This window comes from Crocodylus siamensis, chromosome 11 (genome assembly GCF_052110815.1).
Source record: "Crocodylus siamensis isolate JL-2025a chromosome 11, ASM5211081v1, whole genome shotgun sequence".
NCBI lineage: Eukaryota > Metazoa > Chordata > Crocodylia > Crocodylidae > Crocodylus > Crocodylus siamensis.
In genome coordinates this window covers 46,352,137-46,376,023 of record NC_143405.1, presented here as the reverse complement: position 1 = coordinate 46,376,023, position 23,887 = coordinate 46,352,137, and the positions used below count along the sequence as shown (strand labels likewise).

Below are 23,887 nucleotides of genomic sequence, written 5' to 3'. Positions count from 1 at the left end.
AGGGGTTAACTCTGTTTTCTAGCACAAGGTATTCCAATAGACAAATCTTCATGATGGGACATCAGCAAGAGATTTTTTGTTAGTGCTGTATTTCCAAGTGCATTACAACACACCCCAAAGAGAACATCTCCTCTTAAACAATGGAGGGCTGAAGATGCTCACAATATAGCTTGTGCCAAAGAACTGCTAGACAAAATGACGACATTTTAAACTTCTTTGTTTTTGTGTTTTTAAGCTGAATCTGTGACATAAGTTCTTAGTGGAACCTATCAAGATAATTTTCAATGGGTCTGAAGGATATCTTAGGTTGAGGACAATATTTTACAGAAGACACTAAGAGACACTGGGGATTGTAGTGTAAGGTGAGAATTAAAAATACAAACCCACCACCTATTTGTCATTCCCATCTTGTCCTTTTTCCATCTTCTTCACAGCAATAGTGAGAAAGTGAAGAAGTGTTTAAAGTTGGAAAAGAACTTCTAAATCCAAAAAGTAAGAAAAAAGGGACCAAATTTCTATTTAAAGAGGCAAACTCTTCATTTTTCACATGCGATTCAGCAATCAGTTTTTTGGGTTTTTTTTCAGGTCCTGACATTGCAACATTGTATAAGAATTTACCCCATTTTGCTAAAGACAAACAAGACCAAGTGAAAAGAGGTACATTCAAAACTGGTTAGGGTTGAAATTAATTCACTGTTAGAATTAATCGCCAAGAAACCACACAAACATTAAAATGATTAGTAGTTGCTCAGCTTGTCAGTATCGCAAGTATGGTATAGTAAATGAAGGGTTTGCTTCAGGTAAATCCTGTGAGCACTTCACCATGCATATTTTACAGAAATGGCACAAACAGGTGAGAGGGACAAACATACATTAACTGAACAGTAGTGCTTGTACCTTTCTCTACCACAATGGGCCGTAACACCAATACAGGAAAGCCAGGATTAGGCCGATGAATACGGCTGGGACGGGTTGTAATATGGAAGGCTAAAGAAGGGAAGGGATATTAAAAATCATTTTGTGCTATAAAATCAATCAGGTAAAGAAGATTTAGATAGGGGGAAATAAGTCACAGAGTGAGATTTTTTTTTAATTGAAATGAATTAAAGACATCTACCACGATACAGCATGATCTAATTTGGTATACAAAGTTAGTACACCACTCTACTCAAATGAACATGGATATTTAAAAATACAGTGAAGTAAGCAGAAAAATGTTCTAAAGAAGCCTTTGTTGCCACTTGGAATTTAGAATTTCAGGTCAAAGTTGAGGCTTATATTTATACTGATTGCAGGTCTTCATCACATTAGTGTTTTGGGGGTTTTTCCCCTTATTTCAATGGTGCAAGATGCAGCATGAGTTTTCCTTTATATTGCGTCACCTCATCCAGGCATCCCTACACACCAGAATCAGCATATTTGGAAGGTCCAAGCAGCATAACAGATTTTCCACCTTTTCTTCTTTTCCTTACAATTTCAAGACCCATAATTACTTTTCCTTCTCCAATGAATCATTTATGAATCACCCCAGCAAGCCATGTAGTCAAGACATGCATGACACTGCAATATTGCTCAACATTAGCAATGAGGTCCTTCAAGTGATGGAGCACGGGTCAGCTGGGAATCCTGAAATGTGACTATCCCTACCTGTGAGAACCCCAAGCTGGATTTAAATCATATTCCCCTGGGCTACAGCAATGCTTTTTAATCTCCAGATTCAGGTCATCAAGACACCATAACTCATTTAACTTTGTCACCTTGTTTCCACTGCACACACACTTGTTCAGTTAGGGTGCTTGTAGACATGTGGGGAGGCTGCTCCGATGTGCTGTAATTATAATTACTCCACTAATCGAGTCTGCTGGAGTGTGCTAATTAGTGCACTACAGCAGCTTCCACATCTCATGCATCAGCATCCCCATACCTCAAAATGGTGGCGGGGCACTTTAACTAAAGCTCATTTGACACTGTGGGCACTTTAATTAGAGAATCTCAGAGCTGCTCTAATTAAAGCACCCCCCACCCCCACCCCTGGAGCATATGTAAAAACACCCTTAGTTTCAAGACTGCAATGCTTCAGGCTTGGACTGGATAAGAATTATCCATAGTATTATAAATTGAATAACTGTTTAAAAGAGATGACTGTCAAAGTCATGATAATCGTATAGTGATTTTTTTTCTTAAACTAGCCTTGAAAGACACCCGTTTTCTCCGTGTCTCTGCTACACACAAACATCCCCCCCTCCACCTCCCCCCTGCCCCCTTCAGATCATGATAGATGTCTTTTTTTGGAGAAATTTGGTTGTTTTATTTTTTGTTTTTGGGGCTGAAGCCAAGTTGATTTTTCACAGAGCTAAACATGAATTTATATTTAACTCATGTTTGAGGATTTTCTGGAATACATTTTATGGGAAATTTTATGAAAATCAAGACAGTCATTTCATAGTAAAACAACAAATTTGGCCCAATAGACGTAAAATGTAGGTGTTCTATCCTGGACAATACAAGCATTGATCTCATGTTAGCTGACATTTGTTTTAACTAAGGCAAATATCCTTTATTCAAATTATATGAAACTATCATAAATTCATGTTCATGCAGCATTGTCTTGCAGTTGCTGTCACAAATCAAAGAAGCGTGTTGTTAGAAATAATCAATGCAGTATCCAAAAAAGTTGACATTAAGTGAACCAAAAGCAGCTAAATGTTCTAAAACCATTCACAAACAAATCCATCCAGTCAAATCTAATCAGTAACTACAACCATGCAAACACATGTAGCACACCATAGTGCTATGCTTTCAGAACATGACGTAACTTTTTTACATTCATGCTTTACCTATCCAGGAGGAAAAAGGTGATGCGTAATTATAAAACACCAAACACAAAGGAACTTGTGGGCATCTAAAATTATTTCAACTGGAGTAAAAAAATTTTCTCTGCTCTAGCATTTATAGTACACAGAAGGTTTTATGGCATTTATTTTATTCATTATATGTATGTATATATGCCTGTGGCATCTAGGTGCATGACAATTTATAACCAAATACCATATTTAATGCAAGTGTCCAAAAAGATGATAAATTATACTCCCTTATCAAGCATCATCATGTAATGAAAGTCTCCTTTCTTTTGATAAACAGGCAAATACTTGACTAAAAATATGCCCATGAACTCAGGTGCTGACATGCCCAAAAGGGAGTAAGTTATACAGTTGCGAACCTCCCTTTGGAATATCTTGGCCTTCATACCTCAAAAGTGAGGTAGAAAAAAGAGTGGACTCTAGACACCAAATGATCACTAGCATCTGAAAAAGCTTCCAGCCCCTGGGGCTGATGCCAGGTGCAGAAGGATGAGGTACCAAGTGAGATGTTTCTTGACAATCCACAAGTGTAACTAAATTTTAGGATTTTTTTTTAAAAAAAGTCACCTCATGAGTGTGTCGAATAGAAGTTTCTTCAGTAAGGCCATAGCCCAAGCAGTAGTGCTGCTTGTACCCTAACTAGTTCCTCCAATCCTCCCTAAAAGTGGTTTTCAGCTAGTGTTATCGCTCCTTACTTGGTTGTATATAACTTCAGTCCCTCTTTTCCCCCACAAGAATCCCCCTATTTCTATAAATACACCCCCTTCTCTCCCTGAAAATCTTCCTCTTTTCCTGCGTAGCTCTTCTACCCCATTGTCCCCCTTTCGATTATTCAGTTTGCTTTTGAAAGACCAGGCTCCTAACAAGGCAAAGGCAAGGAGCCTACTACTCACAATCCATCCACTCAAAACATTATGAAATAGCAGGTGGTTTCTTTCTGTTTGTTCACACTCTAGCAGGAGTTTAGCAAAGGGTCCCAAGCAAGAAGCAGAAGGTGAGAGAAGACTATTACCAGGCATACTTCCAACAGCAGGAAGCAGCAGCATAATGAAGTGGGGGCACTGATCCTTGGGTGGGCACAAAACTAGCAGCAGCAGTGCTGCAGGCCTGACGTAACCACTGGCGCTAGCAGCACAGCTCCTGATACTTTCTTGCATGCCACTGCCACTCAGGACACCCAAGTGCCCAGTTATGCCTTTGGCAGGAAAATTAAATGTGGCCTCCCATTCACTTTCCTCCTTTGTCAACTATATCTTAAAAAACCCTAGAACAGTGGAGCTAAAGCCGCCCTGCCACTGTTGGTTGCATCTAGAGGACTTCAGCCATCATAGCACCATCACAGGTCTGGCTGTTGGGTTAAGCCTGCTGACAGCCTTTCAGATTAGTTACTCCAGAAGAGGCCATTCCAAATAGTGAGGTAGAAACTGTAGTGCATTTCAACTTTATGGTCTTTAATATGTGTAACAGAAGCCAAGCACCCCAGGGACCTGTGCCCTTAAGAGGCATGACCATGAATTAGGAAACATAATCTGCTTGAAAAATCACCATCCAGATAGGACATCTTTGGGAAAGTTGGGTCTTCCTTTTATTTTTGAAAGTTGTTTTTGGGTCCAGATCTCTTGGCTTTCATATAAAATTTTTTCTGCATCATTTTATGAAGGGAAATGTTTTTCCAGCTTCTGGATCACTAGTAATTAGGCCAGATTTTTCCAAAAAGGCAGCAGTCAAAGGACAATTATAAGCCTTTGTATGCCACACACTTCACCTGTATGCACACTTAATGGAATGGCATACTTAATCTACAAATTTGTATGTGCAAATGTCCAATTCAGAAACAAATGATCATTTGCATTTACAGTGCCTGCATGGCCACATCAGGCATGCAATTTCCTCCTATAGTTTTGTGTACAACTCTTGAAAACTCAGCCTTTATTGTATAAAACAGAGATGTTCTCACTCAACTGGGAATTGCCACCACTGTGCCAAGACCAGAGGCCCATACACAGTTTGTACAGACTTACATTGTTTCTTTTTTCTTGTAGCAGCTTCAGGTTTTCTTTACACTGTTTGAGCTCATCTGTGATTGATTGCTTTTCCTGCTCAGTCATCTCAAGCTTCAACTTCAGCTCTGAGAGTACAGCCTGTGTCTTTTCATACTAAAGGCAAAGAAAAAACAATCTACAGACCCATTTTAAAATCGGATGCGAGAAGATAAGCCCTGTTAAAGCAACTTTGGGTACAATACTTTCATTTTCAGCAGTACATTTGAAAATAATTTGGCTTGAATTAATATTTGTATTTAAAAAGACAGCAGATAAAAGGCCTGTTTAAGAGTAGTTAAGACTATTTCCCAAAGAGAAACAAGAGCAAAGCACTCTGTTCTCTTTTTTACTAAAACAGTCTGCTTTTAAACTTGAATTTCATCCCCACAAGATGAAACAGTATGCTTGCTTCCTCCTTTTGATAATAAAGGGAACTTTAACACCCTGCTGGAGGTAAGACAAAAAAGCAGTCTTACATTCACATAATATTTTATCTTGTAAGATGACAATGATTTTAACAAATGACACGTACTTCAAGCAAAAATTATTTCACCTATCCCTGGAATGTAGCCTCTTTCTTAGATCAAAGGGTGCTGCTAAGAGTGGGCAGCACATTGCACTACACATCAGAAAAGTAAGTAAAAATTAAAATTTTTCAAAGGAAACTGCATGAGAAATGAGTAGAGTACAATTACACACAGTCAAGAAGTAGAAGCTAAATGACCCTAAATACCATGGCGCACAACCTTCACTGACCACAACTTCAGAACTCTTAAATCTCATTCAAAAGACAATAATATCCAACCATACTCTGCCCCTACAAATGTGATGGCCATTAGTTCAGAACTCACTCAAAAAGAAATATTTTTTCACTCCTTTTCTTAAATCACTTTGTATAAGACTCTGGTGTTTTTGCCTTCTAAGTTTCCTGTCCTGGAACTGAACAAATCAGACCTGCTTTGTTTTAACAGTAAGAAGCAATACTTCCATCATCAACTTTTAATTTCCCGGGGTATTCTGGAGACAAATGGTTAGTGGATTCTTTTACCAAAGAAGTTAAAATAATACTCTGGATAAATGGTGTTATGCCCTTTTCAAGAAGAATGGTGAACGTCAGTGCAGCATGTTGACTCCCAACTACATCATAACAGTACCCAAACATATTCAATTTATGTAGTGTACCAAGCACAATGCATTATTACCACGTTCATCAATAATTGGGAAGGACAACAATGCATTAATGATATTAACCCAGAAGTGTTATAGTCTATTACGTATCCCTTCTGTGGCAATGCACAGAACTCTACATTTGAAAAACTCTTTAATGGCAAAAATCTCCAAATCTACGAGACATTTTGTGAATGGCTGATGCATTGGTATTAGTAAATACAACACCACCAAGTGAGTACTCATTGAGCTACAAAGTGCCGTACAGGCCAGCCATGGACTGGAGAGAGAGAAGCCTACTTCATTTCTGGTTAATTCTCACATCTGTAATATAAGCAGGTATCTGCACCAGTCAAATGGGTGCAACAAACTGAAGGTCAAGTAAGAAGGTCAATCAAATCCTCCCACCACAACAAAGCTGGGCTTGAGACTAAAATTGAAAAGGTTACAAAAATAAACATGGGTTCTTGGCAGATTTCAAAATATTGTGCGCTATTAACATCAGGCTGTTAACCTCTATGTGGCCCAAATATGGGCACAGGCTTCAGTCAATGTTTTACATTCCTGCATCAAGGGAAGCTTGTCCTTAGCATTTAAGGGGTAAGCAATGTTTTTGGGCAGAAAGCCAAAAACACCTGCAAGCTCAACTTGTAAGATGTTGGCGTGCCAGGAGCAGAGCATGGGAGCCATGAGGGCCCGATCTTTGTTATGACAGCACAGTCCCAGCCCCTTCCCTACCAACTGTCCGGAGGCACATGTGCCAAGCAAAATGCCTTTCCATGCCATGCTCTGGCACCCTTGATGAGGGTTGCCTACCCAATTTAAGATATACTTAGCTTCAGTTTTTTTGCTGATGCCTACCAGAGGACATTAGGTATGAGAGAAGCCTTGACCATTGACACAGGCCTATTACATGAGCTATAAAGATTAGTTCCTTCATGAACACACAATATCCACTGGTTTTAACATTTGATGTTAACAAGATTAACTTACATTATTTTCCTGAAACATGAAAATGGCATAAAACATCATGGTGGTGAATTCATGAGAAAGCAAGGAAAGAAAGGGATTGCTAGAAGCATATGGAAAATAGCAGTGATTGGACAAAAATTAATAGCAGTTGTGAGAATAAGGCAAGTAACTATGGGAGGTTATAACTTTTATCTAGATACTTTCCTAAGACCCTGGGCTTCAAACAATCTAATTTGAAGGATTTCTGGCTCTATCATATGCACTTGCTAACTGCCTGCCAAAGCCCAAGGATCCAAGACAGACCCTATTTAACTATAAGGGGCCCTCACCTTTGAAAAAGATGCACATCCCTAACCTTGAGAAAAAGTGAGTGTAATCTACTGCAAAAGAGCAGTTAATTCATACTTGTAAGGTCTACTGAGAATCTGAGACATTCTGGCAAGGAAGACTATGGACCACCTCCTACTTAAATCATAGCTGTGTAAATGAAGACTGTCAGCGCACAGCTTAAAACAGTGCATCACTAATGTAGTTCAATAGCATACAAGAGGAAATATGCAAAATATTTTCAGACACACAACTTAAGATACACTTTCTATTCTAAGCGTGCAAATCCCCACTTTGTAAATCATGAACAACTAACATAAAACCACTTGTATGAACAGTGAGGAGTTTTGATATTATAGCTGCTTCCTATTCTTTTTATTTGATTTTCATCTAAATAGCATAAAAGCAACTGCTAGGTAAAGAGTCCAGTCATAACAGGAATAAATACCTCTTTCTGTACATCCTTTGCTTGATTCTCAGCCTCAGTGAGTAGAGATTTTAGACTCACTGCATCCCGTTGATGCTGTTCCCTCAAAGTTCCCATTTGATTTTCAAGTTCCTTGCGAGTCATTTCAAGAACACTTAGATCACTGGTTAGCGCTAAACTCTGTTTCTGAGAGCTGCAAAACAATACTCAATTTATGTCTCATCTTAAATTATTCAGATAACTTGTAAAGTCATTTTTCATCCTCAAAATCTTTACGTGCTATACAAATATCAAAACAGTACTATCAAAACTTGGAATGGTCAGCAATATTGTTACCCTGTATATAAAATGAACTGGGAAAATTTAAGCCAAAGATTTAAATTTTTCACATAACTGCGTAATATTTCAAATGCAAAATGGTCTTTACTCAAAATATTTGCAAGGAACTCACAAAAAGAGCAGTGGAACTCAAGGAGCTAATTACTAATAACAGTTTTATAAATATACTATATTTACTACCTATACTATATACTCTTTATATTTTCTACCTATACTACATTTTATAAATAGTATAATAGTTATAGTTTATTTTACTATAATTTATAACAGTATAATTGATATAATAAATAAATTTAATGTAGTTAATTATAATTAATTATGAATGGGTATGCTCTTAAGTAGAAAATGCATCTGTCTTCTTAAAGCTCTGAGAGAAAAATGCATCTGTAATCTCCTCACAAGGAAGTTCATTTTATTAACATAAATCTAAGTTGAATAAATATTGAACTAATGATGTATATCGATGTTTGCAGTCAAGCCCCATACCTGAACAAGCATTTTTTTCTGTGAAAAAACAGGTGCAAAAGTGATCATGCATTTCTGTGCACAGACTATTACCTCTTTGTCAAGAAAATCTGGCTCTGAATTTCTAATTTTTACTCAATCCTAGGTAAGCAGAATCTGACAGGGAATGGATTGACTGGTGGGAATATATCAGCACACTGGATAGTGTTAAAATGGGCCCTTGAAATGGAGTGAAAGAGGACTTGCTGGATTGGATGCAGTAGAAAGAGATGGGGAAGAGGTATGGAATTAACAGAAGATGGGAAAAGATGTAGAAAGGCTTTCCTTCTGTTTCCTTAGCCAATTGATTTATCCCTGGTCTGGAATGTTTTTCAGTACAGGGAATCTTTCATTAGTTCAAACAATGCAGCTAGAAATTAGGGCACCCTAAGCATAGGGACGGGGGAATGGGGAGATCAAAGCAAAAAAATACAGACACAGTATTGTCCCAAGATTACACTGTAAATTGAATCAAACTACAAGATGTCAAAACTGAAAGACAAGAATAGCAGCAGGCAAGGGGATAACACAGACAAATTGCTATTTATGTTACATGTTTCAGGCATTCCTTAGCAGTGAGGTAATAGGTTTGAAGAGTGCACAAAATGTAACGCATTATGAATAATTCTGCACTCTATAAAAAAACTGGATGCAAAGTATACAATTCATAAGAATGTGTGGTTTATTTTTATCCACTGTTTTCATAACATAGTAATGAAATGCATTACATAAGATTACTATAGTTCTCTATGGCTATCAATATTGTGACCATATAGAGAATAACAACTCATCTCAACGTTATTTGCAAGCTCCAAACGTTAGAACTTTGCTAATCCAAGTTTATCTATATTGGGTATTGTCATTTTGGGTAACAAAAGAAGATGCTTTTTACTACTTTTAACCAATGTCACTAGCATATTCCCCAAACCCTAATTAAACAACTAAATTATTAAAAATAGAACCTGCTTTGGATAAGTTCTTATATTTGTATGCAACAAATACTAGAAAACAAGTTTAAAATTAGTAAATGCAACTAAGGATTTATACAAATGTTCATTTCTAGTTACAGAAAATTTCCACTGCTAGCAATGTTTCTGAGAGAGGGAGCAATACAGATATTCAGCCTGCAATGGCCCCCTCACTGTTCCTTGAGCCTTTCCCAGCCTGAGGAAATTGTGGGCCTCCCACAACTGGAATGTCCTCCCATTCCCAGACAAGGCATTCCCCTTGTCCACTTCTTAAACTGGGAACTCTAGCATGAGAAGGAGACAGGGGATAACAGTGGCGCTCCCTCTGCTCAGCTTTTAGTACACATAAAGAGAGCAAATGCAGAAGTGGGGCAAAGTCCCCACATGCTCCATACCACTTGGGACTCCAGTGTGAGGAGCAGGTGAGGGTCTTTGTACCATTATGCCAGAGATAGCTTCCTTGACCCTGGCTTCCCTTTGCCCTCCCTCTCCCAGCTGCTAAGCGGGGGGGGGGGGGGATGGGATGAAGTAGGGAGAGGCCAGGGAAGCAGGCAGGGTTCAGTGCCACTGCTGGACACTTAGCTGCTTGTGCTCAGAAGCCGAGCAGAGGGATCAGTGCAGCAAAAGCCCTGCTCACTTCTCACACTGGTGTGAGAAGCAGGCAGGGAGATGCTCCTTCCTTCCCAGTCTACAGGATGGGCAAGAGCAGCTGCCCCTTGACCTTCTCCAAACAGGTGATCCTTGCCTTACGAAGATACAGGAGCCTTTCCCCTCATTCCACTCCTCCTGGACCTCAGGAGGACTAAAACCATGAGAAAAGTCTCCTGGGAGAAACTCTGCGAGGAATCATTTAATCCTGGTTGTTTCTGGGTTATTTTCCTCCCGGAGTGACCATTTTTGCTCAGAGAAAAAGCTTGAACATCTGTGCGCTTGTGGTTTCTACCAGGAAAATGGTGATTCTCCCAATAGAAACTGAACATCTGTACCCAAATAGAATCTCTGTCTTAAGTATAATTTCTGCTTGACCAAGGTCATCCCTAAGCTGAACCATGCATTTTAGCATCCTGTATACAAGTTGTTTTTGAAAATAAAAACAAAACTACTGTCATTAAAATAATGCTAAAGTTTCAAAGTCCTTTTCACTTGCTATAACAACTTTAAACTAAACCCTTTCAACTTGTACCTGTGTAGCTCCTTCTCTTGTCGCTGAAGCTCAGATGCAAGCAAAGTATTCTCTTTCTTTAGAGTAAGGCATTCGGATTCTAGAGCATTCCACTCCTTTCTCAGCTTTTCAAGTTCACCTACAAAAAAAAGGGGAAAGGTTAAGTCACCGAGTAAAACAAGCAAACAAACAACAGCTTTCAAAGACCCTAACCAGTAAACGAAAGAACTCTTTGAAAATATCTGTAAACTGTGACTTGTCAGGCTGATTGTTATTACCATAATTATCACATATACACATACCTTCTCCAAAAATCAGCCCCCACCAAAACTGGGGAGCATATCTTAAATAGGAAAGCTGATTTTCTACCCAGGACAGAAACACTCTACTTTGATTCCTACTCCACAGTGTAACAGTTGTGGCATTACTATTCCAGGCAGCCAAGGAAGTCAGCTAACATAATGGCTCACTGTTCTTCACTCCACAGGTGTTAAAGATCATCTCTTCTTTTTAATGGTCTTGATGTTCCACTAATCAAACTACCTTTCTAAGTACATTTTTTGTTTGTTAGATGTCCCTGGCCTCTCTCCTCCTACTTTACAGCCCTACAGACCATAGCTCTTTTTAGAATCATAGATTCACCCATGAAGACCAGTCTTCAGGAGCAGTTAGGGTTTCACCTTTATTTCAACAGGAAAGGGAGGGTGCATCTTATGAAAACTAAGCTCTGTGTCTGACCTATGCAGCCAAAAATTCAGAAAAATCTTTCTTTATTCTGCCTTTCAAAACTGCAGGTGTGCTGTATATTATACTGCAAACTTTGCTAGATGTGAGAAAATGCAGTATGTCATGTTAATTTCTGGCATAAAACTAGTAGGTAGCACGTCCCAAACTATGTGCCAATACTATGAATCCCTTGAGATGTTTGTTTAAATAAGTTAGTGCAATTTTTTTTGGAAGACAAGAACTTGGTGTTGGCTGTCGGGGATGACCTGATAGGAGAGCTGCAGATTTGTAGTCACCCTGGGGACAGTGATCAACAATCAACTGAATTCACCATACAGCATAAGGTGAGAAAGATAACTAGTAGGGTGGAAGTGCTCGACTTTAGGAAGGCTAACTTCAGTTTGCTCAGGAGTTTAGTCAACGATGCAATGAAGGATTGTCGTTCCTAAAGGAAGTGATCCTTCACGCACAGAGAGAGATGATCCCATTGTGAGGGAAAGGGGCCAAAAATGTTGGCACATGGCAGCATAGGATGGGTCCATACTGAACAAGCAGGAGCAACTAGTGACAGACGGGGGGGGGACAAAGCTGAGCTCTTCAATGAGTTTTTTGCCTCAGTGTTCCTGAACAACGGTCAAGAAAAGTCCCCTAATGGGTTTTCAGATGGGCAGAGTGACACCAGCCCACCAACTGTCAACGCTGGCTTGGTGCCGAGTCCCTTGCATGGACTGGATATGTTCAAGTCAGCAGGCCCAGATTTGCTGCATCCGAGAGTACTAAAGGAACTGGCCAATGTCATAGCAGAACCACTGGCATGGCTGTTTGAGCGCTCAGGTCAGGTCCCAGAGGACTGGAAAAGAGGCAATGCGGTCCCTATTTTCAAGAGGAGGAGAAATGAGGATCCGAGTAATTGTAGGCCAGTCAGTCTCACCTCCATCCTTGGAAAGGTATTTGAAAAGATTCTGAAAGATTATATTTATGGGAGTCCAGCAGGAAAAATAATATAGCAGGGAAACTGGCATGGAATCATGGCAGGTAGATCATATGCCTGACCAATCTGGTTTCTTTTTATGACCAAAGTCACAAAATGCTTAGACACGGGAGTAGAGGTCGATGTCATTTTCTTGGATTTTAGGAAGGCCTTCGATACAGTATCTCATCATCCCATTCTCATAAAGAAATGAAGAGGCTGTGACTTAGATGATTACACAGTCTCATGGGTGGCAAACTAGCATGAGGGTCACACCCAGAGAGTGGTAGTAGATGGGTCAGTATCGACCGGGAAGGATGTGGGCGGTGGGGTCCCACAGGGCTCAGTCCTTGGACCTGTACTCTTCTATGTCTTCATTAGTGACCTGGATGTGGGCATGAAGTGTACTCTGTCCAAATTTGTGGATGATACTAAATTGTGATGTGACGTGAACACACCAGAGGGTAGGGAACAACTGCAGGCAGACCTGACAGGTTGAAAATGTGGGCAATACACAGTAGGATGCAGTTCAACAAGGACAAGTGCAGAGTGCTGCACCTAGGGTGTAAAAATATCCAGCACACCTACCAGCCAAGGAATGACCACCTCGGCAGCACAGAAGTGGAAAGGGATCTTGAAGTCATAGTGGATTCCAAGATGAACATGTCTTCAGTGACGAAATCATCTGCAAAGCTAACTGCACTTTATCATGCATCAGCAGATGCATGACAAACAGAACCAAGGAAATGATACTTCCCCTCTGTGTGGCATTGGTCAGATGCAGTTGGAGGAAGGCATCCAGTTTTGGGTGCTGTACTTTAAGAAGGATGTGGAGAACCTCAAGAGGGTCCAAAGGAAGGTCCCTCATATGGTTAAGTGTTTGCAGGCCAAACCCTATGAGGAGAGACCAAAGGACCTGGATCTCTTCTTTGTCCGTAACAGAAGGCTGAGAGGTGATCTTGTGGCCACCTACAAAATCAATGGGGGGGGGTGTGCAGCAAGGAACCAGAGATGCTCTGTTCACCAGGGTGCTTCTTGGGGTAACAGGGAACAATGGTCACAAATTAACAGAGAGCAGATTTAGGCTGGACATCAGGAAGAACTTCACAGTAAGGGTGGCCAGAATTTGGAATGGGCTTCCAAAGGAGGTGGTGCTCTCCCCTACCTTGGGGGGTCTTTAAGGGAAGGCTGGATAGGCATCTGGATGGGCTTATCTATCCTCAGTACACTTTCCTTCCCAGGGCAGGGGGTCGGACTCCATGATCTGTTGAGGTCCCCTCTGACCCTAGCATCTCTGAATCTATGAACTTTATATTAAAAAAAAAAAAAAAAAAAAATCAGTCTAAGTCTATCACTAGCATTTTTAAATTGAAAAACTGTGGCAAAACTTAGTCTCCTTTTGTAGCCACACAATTACTACCACTGGTACAACTCAGGAAATAAGGTGCTATTGGCAGTCACTATACACCACACACATCCCAGAGCTAAGTGCCAATACATTCGAAGCAAGCATTAAAAGCATAAATTCAACCTTTTGATTATCAGTGACGAATGTATTTAATAGAAAACAAAGTTATACAAGTCCAGTAGATGGAACAAAAACAGATTAGAATTGGACTATACAAAACTTTTTCTCAGAGGATTTTAAAAAGAATAACCAATGAAGAATTTTAAGTGCATTTTATATGTGCTACCTTCCATCCACACACCACTGAAAGAGTTTCAGGGTTAACAGAGTTAGCAGTACGCTCTGTCATTATATATTGTTATCTGCATCCTGCAGCTCCTCAAAAATTTTTCCAAAAGGTATCAATATGGCCAACTTCCTAGCACTTGTGCCTCTAACTAAGAATCACAAGGAACACCACTACTTGGGTACAGATTGAAAGGTGCTAGTTTGGTGCAATACCATGTGGGCAAAACGATCACATTTTTTGTACTGGAACTTCTCTAGAATGTGATTCCCCTGTTGCAGAGTCAACTCAAAGGACTCTAAGAGTCTTTGGCTCTCTCAAAATTCCTTGATCAAAGAAGTTCCTCTTGCAGTAAGAAAGTAGTAGTAGCTGTCCTAAGTATCACTCTGGTTACGGTAGAAAAGCTTTAAGGGAGAACAAAAAAACGGTCTAGCAGAAAGGCCTAAATGTACCAGATTCTGGGCTTGTTTTATTTCTCCTGGGCATCTGCTACCTCTATCTAGATTCCCTTCACTAGGAAATACAACAGGACTTTGTGACCTGCATTACTCTAGACAAGTGCAACCATGTGGCAATTGATACATGCCTTCAAAAAACTGGATTAAATTCTTAAACTGACAGAAGAACTAGTCTGAAACTTAGTGGACCCTCCAGGAGTAATATAAAATGTCTCGATGATGACACTACAATGAGCCTTAGCTAAGCGCTCTGCAATCCTATAACAGCCTTGCAAGTCTGCCAAGCTTTTCATCCACCATATTTTCTTCTCTTTAGCTATTAATGTGCCTGTTCTAATGTGCATTAAATTTAGTACCTCTGAGCGCCTATACACAAGTGCAGAGGCTGCTCCAACACACTGAAATTCCAGCATGTAGGAGCAGGCTCAATTATTAAAGTCTGTTGGAGTGTGGCAATTGCCATGCTCCAGCAGCCTCCTGTGTCTCATGTATGAGCATTCTATACTTAAAAATGGAGGTGGGCTGCTTGACCTAAAGCTTGAACTAACTTTAGTTCACATCCCCCCACCACCATTAAGCATGGGGACACTGATACAGGAGATGCAGCAGTGCTTTAATTAGAGCAGGTCTCAGAGTTTTCCTAATTAAAGTATTGCCTCTCTCAACCCTGGAGCACATGTAAATGTGCTTTCCAATATGAGGTACTAAATTAACGCACATTAGGCTGGTCTGCAGTGTTTAAGTGACACTTAATGTGCAGTAGATTATTTTACTGTGTATTAGCATAATGTCACATTTTCTTACGTGATACTTTAATGTGCAGTAAATTAGTCTACTGGACATTAAAGAACATATGTAGATGTGCCCACATTTAACTATAACCAATATATTCAAGAAGTAATTAAGGCAGAATTTAAAACTGCTCTCAGAAGGAAGGAGTTTACAAAACAGATGTACAAAATTATTTTGTAGTATATTCACTTAAATTTCTACCTTGTTTTTTCATGCAATAGACTCTGATAGGAAATAAAGTGCAAGTGAGTAAAGACCTGAGTAATTTAATTCTAGAATCCAGGTCTTCAGACAATTTAAGGCAACTACTGCTGTTAGCACTGGTTTGAGATACTGCCGCCTTACCCTGTAAATGATTAACTGCCTCCTTCTGCTGAACCTCACACTGTTGACATCGGAGTTGAAAGCTGGCTTGCAAATTGACAATTTCTTTTTCATATTCGGAGGCTTCTCTCCGCCATCGCTCAAGCTCACCCCGTACCTTCTGCAGCTCTTCTTGCAAAGTGGCGATATCAATGTCTCTTTCTGATGCAGCCTTTTCTGCCATTTGTTGGAGAAGCAAAATTTCATCCTGAGCACTGAGCAATTCATTTCGAGTGCTTGAAATTTCATTCTCTTTTTCTTCACGAAGATTGTCAATATCCTGTTGTAACCTTTGTAGCTGAGCTGGAAGAGATGTACAAAATACAAACTTTCCTAGGCCATATTAAAAAAGCTTGCAGGGAAGCTCTTCTTTTAATCAGCTGAAGCTCCATGCAACTGAAAACTAACAACCCTCTCGAATAGAAATTCAGATTTAACTTCATCCATACAGAAGCTTCCTTCTAGCCTTTTAGAATCCAAAACATAATAGACAACCGATCTGCTCTCAAAAGAACAAAGAACAGCACTTGTGTCGTGTGATAGACTTAAATTTATAGGACTGTACTGAGAATTCTTATTATAATGCTTCCCTGTTCATCATTTAGCTTTAGCTTGTCCTGTCACTTAAGTTCATAAATAATTAAGATATGTAGTATTCAACTTTCACTTTATTCCTATAAAACAAAATATAGATTAATTTCCTCTTAATGACAAAGCACTTTCAGAAACATCTGGATTCAGGATCCCAAAGGGAGCTGAGCAAATGGTCTGAAAACCATTCCTCTGTAAATTTAGCCTGCTTCTGTTTTCCAATTGTCTGTGAACAAAATGTTTTTTTATATTCAGTATTTAATATTATCCAATTAGTGTTTGCACTTCAGTTTCCACTTAATTGCACACGGTCCATTAGCCTTCACAAATTCCTTTGACATTCCTAATTACAAAGCTGAGGTTATATAATTGAGAAATCATTTTTCAGGTAGTGCAAATAAACTACTGAATTTGTTGATATTTCATTACCAAATAAATCTTTGTTATGGGTCCAAGATGTCTTTGCCAGCAAATCTATGTTCAGACTTTCCAGCAAAAAGTATAAGAAGGGGGGCACATGAAAACAGTCAATACAAAATTATATTTAGATTACTTGGGTTTTCTTTGGTTACAAAAAAATCCATACTTCATTGAGAATTTATCCCTGTTTTATAATATTCTCCACTTTCCAAAGCTACATACACAGAAGCAATAAGTGAAGTTTCCTTGACTGCAAAGCACTAATAGGTCTCTCCAAAGCCCTAGATTTAGCAAAGCATTGAAACACACTCATAACTTTAATCAGGGGCTTAAACCCAATCAAATCCATGGGCTTGAACAACTTGATGAACAACAACAGTATTGAAAATGAAGTTATGAATGGTTTTATTATTTTGTTTTTCACCTGAATTAAAGTAAAAATGAGGACAATGGAAAGAAATGCAACAACAGAGAAAAAACAAAACAGAACCTAATTTTGTGGCCAGAATCTATTCTATTAGGTGCATAAGTAAACTTAGGTGCCTAAGTGTAATTTCCTGCCTGGGTCCCTGAAAATCCACTGATGCATGTGCTTTTTAAAAACACCAAAACACATGGAGATTGAGTCACAGAAAGCTAGTAAGCAGGAAAAAGACCCACCTACTTCTTGCTTTAACTGTTTCTCAGGGACTCAGTGCGGAATAGAACTGCCTTTAGGTGACTATTCCTTAAACCCATAATAGGCGGAACAGAATCGGGCTGTTCATGTACACAATGAGCCATGGGGCTCTTTAGCCTGGAAAAGCGCAGGCTCAGGGGTGATCTGATGGCCACCTATTAAGTTTATCAGGGGTGACCACCAGTATCTGGGGGAATGTTTGTTCACCAGAGCACCCCAAGGGATGACGAGGTCAAACAGTCAAACTACTGCAAGACCGTTTCAGGCTGGACATAAGGAAGAATTTCTTTACTCTCCAAGCCCCCAAGGTCTGGAACAGCCTGCCATTGGAGGTGGTTCAAGCATCTACATTGAACACTTTCAAGAGTAAATTGGATGCTTATCTTGCTGGGATCCTATGACCCCAGCTGACTTCCTGCCCTTCGGGCAGGGGGCTGGACTCAATCTTCAGAGGTCCCTTCCAGACATAATGTCTATGAAATCTATGATATATCAGCTTATGCAGCACAGTCCAAGAGTCTGCCACCTCTTCTGTGATAGGCCCAACAATGGAGAAAAATGCTCCCACAATATAAGTGTCTAAATGGATTACTGATGACTCAGTTCTCACGTGCTAGAAAAAAAAATAAAAGAGCAGAGGAAAATTCATAACAAATGCCATATACTGTAATAAGTAAGATGAGACAAGCATGCTCTATATATCAGATGAATCAGCCTGTCAACCCTAGAATGAAGATGTTCATAACAGAGCCTAGAGACAAGTCTCAAAGTTTGTGGAAATCTATACCTTGCAGTTATAATGACTAAGAGAAAGAATATAACCTCTTACTTTTGTTTCCAGCTTTGGTTAGAAAGTGTTACTACCTTTGTCAGGTTGCATCAAAAAGGTAGCAAGTTAAGACACACAGAAATATTATTTTGTCTTCTGAAAGACATGAGCTGCATGCAGCACAATGGAATACAGGCACCCCCTGCTTAACACCGTTTTGCTTAGCGCTATTTTGCTACAGTGCTCATTTTAAATTCATACCTGATCCCACTTAGTGCTCAGCAAGTTTCATTATAATGCTCTAGCATGTGGTGCCAGAGCAGCTGGCAGGCAGGTGGGGAGAAGTAGTGGCGGCAGGCAGGAAAGCAGGGAAATGGTGGCAGCAGGCAGGGAGGCGAGCAGCAGTGGAGTGGGCAGACAGGCGTGAGCTTGGGGCCCATGTTGATGCCCCAGGGCCAGAACCAACAGAGGCCCAGGGCAGGGCTGCAGGAGCATAGAGCCCAGATTGGCAGGGGAGAAGGGGAACTGGGCTGGAGTGACCACAACTGTGGCTGTGACTCCCCACTCCCCGCCCACTGCCCCACCCAGCATGGAGGGGACCACCAGCACCACCCTGGTAACAAATTATATTTAATTACATTAATTCCTATGGGAAAATGAGTTTTGCTTAATGCTGTTCCATTTAACGTTCAGCTGTTCGAGAACCAATTAAGAGCTTTAAGCGGGGGTTGCCTATATTAACAATCACTTTGCTGTACGTTGTGGCAGCAGTCCCTGGGACACAGACCCTGATTCTTGGAAGCAGCACATTATGACAGAGGAGGCAGAACTGCATTATAGTCTGCTAACCCAACAAATGCGCACTAGAGGGTTGGGGGGGCTAGTGGGCAGCAATCTGGGGGGCTAGGGGAGTGGGCAGAGCTGGCAGGGGGCTCCCCATGGTCCCCTTCTCCAACCCCTCCATGCCCCACTTACCAGTAGGAGCCTGGGTCCAGCTCCCTGCGGCTGGCACACTGCCTGCCCCGCATGGGCAGGCAGCATGCTTTAGCACTGGGGCAAGGGCCAGCCATAAAGACACTCTGGCAGGCTACCAGAGCGTCTCTGTGGAGGACCTGCGGCACTGACGAATGCACAGTCACATGGGTGGCAAACTGGCTCCAGGGGCACACCCAGAGGGTGGTGGTGGATGGGTCGATGTCGACCTGGGGGGGGAGGGGGGCGGCGGCAGAGGAGTCCCCCGGGGGGGGGGAGTTGTTGATTTTTTTTTCTGCCAGAATCAAATTTCCTACTTTTCCTACTGCTTTGGGTTGGTTGGAGACCATTTTCTGTGGGGTTGTGTCAGAGTGACAGCAGGCCCAAAAAATCAGATTCCTTCCCACATTCTTTTGTAGAAGGCTATTACCTGAGCAACAGAGAAAGACATATATATTCTTTGCTAGCACACATTACTGGAGAGCTGTCCAACTGGCAGCCTGCAAGCAGCTGTTACTGCTGCTACAGTATTTCACTGCCTATCTCCAACACTGCTGGCTCACAGGTAGGCAGACAGTAGTCCTTCTTTGGAGGGGGGTCAGTTCATGCCAGGATGGGGGTGCAGTGTAGGCAAGGGTAAGGATGGGAGGCATCATGATGTGGGGTGTAGTCAGGACATCCAGTATGTGGGTAAGTAGGGGACTCCTGGGATGGGGCAGCACAGTGTAACAGCATTGCTGCAGTCAAGCAGGGTTGCCTACCCAAGATTTTTTTTTAACACTATAGTTAGCATTAAACCCCTAAATATGAGCCTGGCTCTCATCCAAGGCCCAGCAAAAGAATTACATTTATGCTATGTAAAACATACGGCAGTAAAACAAGTTTGGTTGCCAGTAAAAAGTTTGCAGATTGTCAACAAACAAAATTGGGTTAGCAACCCTGGAAATGAGTCCAATAAGGAGTTCTTATTGTAGACTCTGAAGTTGAAAGTCTTTCTAGTGTCAATAAAAACTTATTTAGGGAGGGAAAAACAGTAATCAGAAGTGTATTAATATATAAGAAATGTACAAACTCTCACCTTATTTCATGAGAAATTAGACTAAGACTTATGGGTAAATATCTCCCTGTGCAAGCTATCCAGTGCTATTTGATGATTAAGAAATTATTAAAGAGTCTTTCCTTTTGGGCCTGCAACATAGAGAGCAAGGAGAAAGACAGTTGTTTCATACCTTGTAGAAGCTGTATTTGCTTGCTGGACTCCTCAACCTGCAGTCGGTATGCTTTTCTCTCTTCTTCCAATAATGCTATAAATGAAAATGGAAACTTGTCTGAAGTTTTTGTTAAATATTAATAAGAAATTATTTCCGTTTTGTAATTTGTCAGTTTAAAAGGTAATCTTAAATTATCTCCCTCTTTTTTTTTTTAGACTTTGAGAGATTAGATCGATCAAATTATCCCAAAAAGTTATCAGAGCTGATAGTTATGTGAGTGGTTTAATAAGTTTATATTCAATAAAATATTCTATTATTTTTGGTTGTAGCATAATTAATCTTATAATTAATATTGTCCATCTTTTGACCTTAAAAATGCAATTTTGCATTATGTGGATTGCTGTGGGAGGGGAAGAAGAAACAAGCTTGTGGAGATTTCTCAAAAAGAACACTGAACAGGATGAATTTGAAGCATACTACACTGTTTTCTGTAAAAGGAAACCAAGACTAACTGGTGACACTACAAGCAGGGAGTATGGATGACTAACCTAATGCATCAGTAATTCATACTCATGTATTCAAATATTTTGCATTTCATCAACTTACCTAAATGTATACTGATCACAGAATATCATGATTAATTTAGGTCTCTAGCAATTTAAGTACTGGAATAAAAGCCACTAACCTGTCTGCAGCTTCTACATAAACATACCTTTTTTTGACATTTTAAACAGCATACAAATAAACACTGTGCTAACAGAATATTTACCGTAGGTTCAAACAAACAAAAAAATAATGCAAGCATTCCCTTTTAAGATTACTTATTAAATTTATTTAAAAGGACAAGTATTTGGGATAACACTTAAGTAACATTTTAATGGGTACCCTATATAGTCAAATTTATCTGGGTCTCACCTTGAAGTTCAAAACATTTTTGTTTACTTATTCTAGCAAGCTCTTGGGCATCAATCAGCTCCTTGTGCAGATGCTGAATTTCTTGTTTAGCCTCAGTTTCTGATTGCGCACCCTGCAAGTCATCTGATAAAAGAACATTTTTATTTAAACCATGAGCCTGCAAAACAACTTAAATTACACTGCCATGTGAAGAGTGACAGTTTTTCGACTTAAGTCAAGCAGCATTAGTTATAGTAATGCTCACCACTGGGTTAGGCAGAAGTTAGCAGAAAATTTTAATATCTTATTAACATTTTGTTTTACTTTTGAAAGGAAAGCAACATTACATTATATTTTAAAATCAATATACAGAGAAATAGGAAAACAGAATTTGTACATACATATGATCCTAATATATGGGATCCTAATGCCAAGCATACCATTTGAGATCCATAGTACTAGCAAATGTTTGGCACTACTGAAGATTTTGTCTTAGAAAAATCTAGTTGCATGCTGTTTCACTTCGATATTACTCTTAACATTTTTTATATTTCCTTAATTTAAAATGATGTCCATGCACATATTTTAGCTCAAATAAAATTAAGTGAACAACAACAGCACAAGTGTTCTTTATCATTTTAACATCTTTGTTAAACAGCAAAAATAAAGTCTTCTGGGAATAAGAAAAAAAGACAAAGCACTGGACCAAAGGGCTAAAACAAGTCATCACTGACTGAAATAAATACAATATATATTTAAAAAAATAATATACATTTTAGCAGAATAGAGAATACAGGAAGCAAATGTATACAGATATTCCTCACTAAAAACAGTGCATCAGCTACTTCCATCATTTATTGATAGTTGAATGCAAATTGGCATGATAGACTGTGGAGGAAAACAGAGTTCTAGCACAAAATATTCTGCAAAATGAGGACTAGGATTCTCAAAGCCCATACTCAGTTAAGATCTTTCAAGTAAATGACAACCAAGAAAGGGATTGCACAGCATAGTAAACAATATTGCCAAATGTCATAAGACATAGGGGAAAGGATGAACTTTAAGCAATGCACATCAGTTGTTTGGTTGAGCAGGGGAATGCTAAGGAGAAAAAGGAGAATGAGACAACCTGGCTATCTGTCATGGGAAACAAAAAGCATGCATTACATGGATTATAAATTCTGTGTCAGAATTCATACAGGTTTGAAGTTAACACCTAAAGCATAGAAAAAAACCTTCAGTTAAGACCCAGAGCTGTTTTTACTGAAGAATCCAGATACATTAATTAGGACTGTTATTAGTTACGTTTTACTTTGGCTATGTACAAATATTTATACTTGTTTATACACTTGGGTCTACAGCAGACCACAGAAATAATTGTTTTGGTTGGCTTCTTTTCTCAAATTATTATTTTCCTTAAAGAAGTTATTTATCTTGTCACCACACCATCATATCCCTTTAGAGAAAGATCTTGTGTTTCTCTTATTCTTATATTAATTCCATTCCTTGAACTTCTTACAGTTTCTTTAACCATGTTATTTTTGCATATTTTCCCCTTGAATGCCAAAGTAGCGTTCAAAGTTTACATGCTATAGTAGTTAATCTTTTGAACAGGGATCCTTCACTGCACCTGATACTGTGGCAGCTATGTCCCCTAAAAAAAATAACTTGTATTTTTGTCTAACAGTACAAACTATATTTTGTTTCAGGGTCCGCAGCTTGAGGGGCAGTTCCCCCCAAGCCCTTGCACCAATATTCTTGAAACTTGGCAGACTTTGTGGCCTCAGTAAGAGCTACCACCCCTGCAGTTTTGACCCCCGTGTTGCAACACACATGACGGGAGTTTTGCTTTCAAGAATTTGGGGTGCCATTCCTCCCAAACCCCTGCACCGATCTTATTGAAACCTGGCAGGTTTCATCCTCTCTGCAGAGTCTACCACCCCTGAAAATGTCATCCAAATTGGACAAAAAACAACAAAGTTATAGATATTTTATTGTTTCCCCATTATACCCTATGGCCAGATCTCCAAGGAGGCTCCAAAGTGCTTCGGAAGCTCCAAACTGCTTTGGGAAGCCTAGCGAGGCCAGCGCTTCAACCCGGATGTGCTACTTCGGACCCCAAAGCCTCCAAAGCTTCTCCGGATCCGAAGCTCTGTCCGAAGCCTCACATAACCCTATTTCAGGCAAAAACGCCCTTTGTCAGGCTGCGGAAGTGCCTGTAGATGGTCTGTGCTCCTCCTGAATGGAGTGGTAAAGCAGCCAGAGGCCAGAATATATGAGAAAGCCAGTGAAGTTAAAATGTAAATTGTAGAGGTGCACTGATGCATCAGTTCAATATCGGATCAGCACTAATATAAAGAAAATTGACAATATCAGAAATTGGTCTGATGTGACCAATAAATGCCTATGTGTGCATGAAGTCACAGTGCAGCACACAGGCAGCAGGACGTAGAGCCCGGCAGGGTGCAGGTGGTAAGTCTGTTGTGATGAAAGGGGAGGGGGGGGAAGAAAGGGGCATGGTGGAGGGGGAGGCAGATCAATGCCCCCCACGATAAGGGAGGCAGTGGGGCTGGGGCTCA

The 23,887-nt window shown here is 40.1% G+C and overlaps 1 protein-coding gene across 8 annotated transcripts in view; it reads right to left on the bottom strand.

Annotated features, from left to right (window-relative positions):
- SLMAP (sarcolemma associated protein) overlaps positions 1–23,887 on the bottom strand; it is a 157,187-nt gene that overhangs the window by 9,294 nt on the left and 124,006 nt on the right. For 5 of the 8 annotated variants that reach the window (XM_090021062.1, XM_090021067.1, XM_090021065.1 and 2 more), the window contains 6 exons: positions 21,330–21,452; positions 20,433–20,507; positions 15,755–16,075; positions 10,791–10,908; positions 7,818–7,989; positions 4,883–5,017 (listed from right to left, as the gene is read on the bottom strand). In XM_090021062.1, the coding sequence (XP_089877188.1) occupies positions 4,883–5,017; positions 7,818–7,989; positions 10,791–10,908; positions 15,755–16,075; positions 20,433–20,507; positions 21,330–21,452 (944 nt within the window). Of the gene's footprint in view, positions 1–897; positions 988–4,882; positions 5,018–7,817; positions 7,990–10,790; positions 10,909–15,754; positions 16,076–20,432; positions 20,508–21,329; positions 21,453–23,887 lie in introns of all 8 variants that reach the window. The other 3 variants (XM_090021064.1, XM_090021066.1, XM_090021070.1) reach the window with 1 other exon arrangement.